At 48.0% G+C, this 2527-nt stretch overlaps 1 protein-coding gene across 1 annotated transcript; it reads right to left on the minus strand.

The window, feature by feature from the left end:
• Positions 1–1183: 1183 nt before the first annotated feature.
• Positions 1184–2509, minus strand: LOC107470714 (uncharacterized). The gene has a single exon (XM_016090122.1). It carries the CDS (start codon positions 2507–2509, stop codon positions 1184–1186), a length of 1326 nt encoding a protein of 441 aa, XP_015945608.1.
• Positions 2510–2527: the final 18 nt, after the last annotated feature.

The raw sequence follows: 2527 nt of genomic DNA on the forward strand, positions 1-2527 counted from the left end.
TTGTTACTTGTGACAAATAATCTTTTGTATGAAAGGATTATTGCTTGGTTTAGAAACTATACTTGCAACGAGAATTCATTTGTGAATTCTAAACCGTCAAAAATCTAATCATCAGACACTTCAGGAGAGTACGCCATGGGTTAGTCCGGGGACGATGTTTTCAGACTTTTTGGCCTGTGATGGCCTTGATGCGGAGTACGGCGGGTCATACTTCCTAGACGAGATCGCTACCATCATGCAGGAGGATAATGCGGCACATTGGCCACTTCATACGACGGGGACACAGCCCCCTTTAGATGTCGATCTGAACGAGCCTCCTTCCGTGGCTGCACCTGAGTATTTTGCATTGGGGGGTACGCCTTCTTCTGCATATGTTGCTGGGTCACATTCAGTTGCCGGACTATCTAGGGGGCCATCCACGCAGAGTCATCCACGCAGAGTCATTTTCTTCTGGGTCATCCTCACGACCGTTAGAAGTCCAGCCTAGGCCACATGCACAGCCAGCCCCAGAAGACGATGAGGATGACATCGAGGACAAGGAGCTGCTTATCCGGAGACCTCAGAGGACACGGGTTCCCTGTTGTTGCTTCACCGGTTCGCACCTATTTAGATGATTTGTGTCTGATGTATGCCTTTATTCTGTACGGTCTGAGTTATTTTTTGGTTATTTATGTTTACAATCTATATTGCTTTATCGTGTATCCGTTACTTTGAAAATGGGTGTATATTTTGTTTACAATCCGTATTGCTTTAGTTGGATATTTTGTTTATCATGTATCATTTAAATTGGATAATACGTTATTGCATTATGAATTTTCCGCATACGTCATAACACACTTGGAAAACGGATCACATTCACTCATTAATAACGAATGCAAAGTACATGACACTAACCTTAACAATATTTTTCAATTAAGAAGTACATCTAACAAAAACTTAAACAGTGGACTCTCAAAGTAAAAGTGAAATCACCATAGTAATAAAGTGCCTCAGTACACCTAATCATGCGGTCCTAAATGGCTTAGTCCTCCGACCTGTGGACAACCCCGACGTGTGTGGCCAGGCTGCCGACAGAGTCCACATCTCTTCAGCCTGTTCGGATCTGCCTTGTCTATAGTGGTCCGTATCCTAGTGGACCTGGGACGTCCCTCTCTCGCACGCTTCTTGTTCGGGTCTGGTATCCCTATTGGCCCATTGTATGGTGACCAAAACCCTCAGGAATCAGAGGTGTGAACCCCATCCGATACACACTGAACACGAAACTAAGACAATACACTTGGTGTACATACGGCTGCCAAGTAAGCCGTGAATAGGCACAGCATGCCAGGGCATGAGGACACGGGAAATGAAGTGCCAGAAAGTGTCCGCAATCACATGTCTGGTTTGAAAGCAAGACCCTATAGCTACCCAGTGAGAACGCACCAGTAGGAGTCGTCTCCGCAATGGTGAACTCCGAGTTATCTCTGTCATACAAAGTCACCGTGAAGCACCTTGCCGTCTTCAAATTGGTTTCGATGCACTTCACCAGATGTTGACTGAACTGTTGTCCGGTACCCAGCTGGGCCTCAGCCTCTCTCCCCTTGCAGACGAATAGTTCGACCAACCTACTGTAAGTTGTCCTGACTAGGGAGCACACGGGGAGATTCCTGACCCCCTTGAGGATGGAATTAACACACTCGGAGATATTTGTGGTCATGTGCCCAAATCTCTGACCCTCATTACGATGCTGTGTCCATAACGAATACTCAATCCGGTTCGCCCACTCGCACATGGCAGGGTCTTCAGACCGGAGAATATCAAACCAGTAATGAAACTCCACCTCGGTCTTAGCATAAGCTGCATTCACAAGTAGCCTTCTTGCGTCCTTGCCCTTGTAGGTAAGTGAGAAATTTGCTGCCACATGTCGAATGCAGAATGCACAGTACGCAGTTGGAGGTAACCATCCTCCGTCCGGAGCCTCAAGGGCGGCCTTAATGCTGTTATGCCTATCTAATATAACCAGCAGTCCCGGCTGCGGGGTCACGTGCTGACGCAGGTGGGAGAGGAAGAATGACCAGGACTCTGCATTCTCACCCTCAACTAGGGCAAATGCAACAGGCAGAATGTTGGAGTTCCCGTCCTGTGCAATCGCGACGAGCAACGTTCCCCCATACTTGCCATACAGATGGGTGCCGTCAATATTTACCAACAGCTTGCAATGATGGAATGCCTCGATACAAGGCGGAAACATCCAGAACAGTCGGTGAAAATAAGCTTGCAACTCGTCCACCTGTCCCCCAACTCGAACTGGGCTCGTCCTAAGGACTGCAACCGTACCAGGCATCGTCAGCTGAACTCCTAACACCCACCTAGGAAGCTCGTTATACGACTCATTCCAGTCACCATAGATATGGGCAACGGCCTTCTGCTTCGCTAGCCAGACCCTCCTGTACGTCAGCCTAAACCCAAAGTGTGCAACCGTGGCATTTAAGAGCACCTTGATGCATACGGATGCATCAGCCCGAACCATTGGCATGATGAATGCCGA

Source organism: Arachis duranensis, chromosome 10 (genome assembly GCF_000817695.3).
Source record: "Arachis duranensis cultivar V14167 chromosome 10, aradu.V14167.gnm2.J7QH, whole genome shotgun sequence".
NCBI lineage: Eukaryota > Viridiplantae > Streptophyta > Magnoliopsida > Fabales > Fabaceae > Arachis > Arachis duranensis.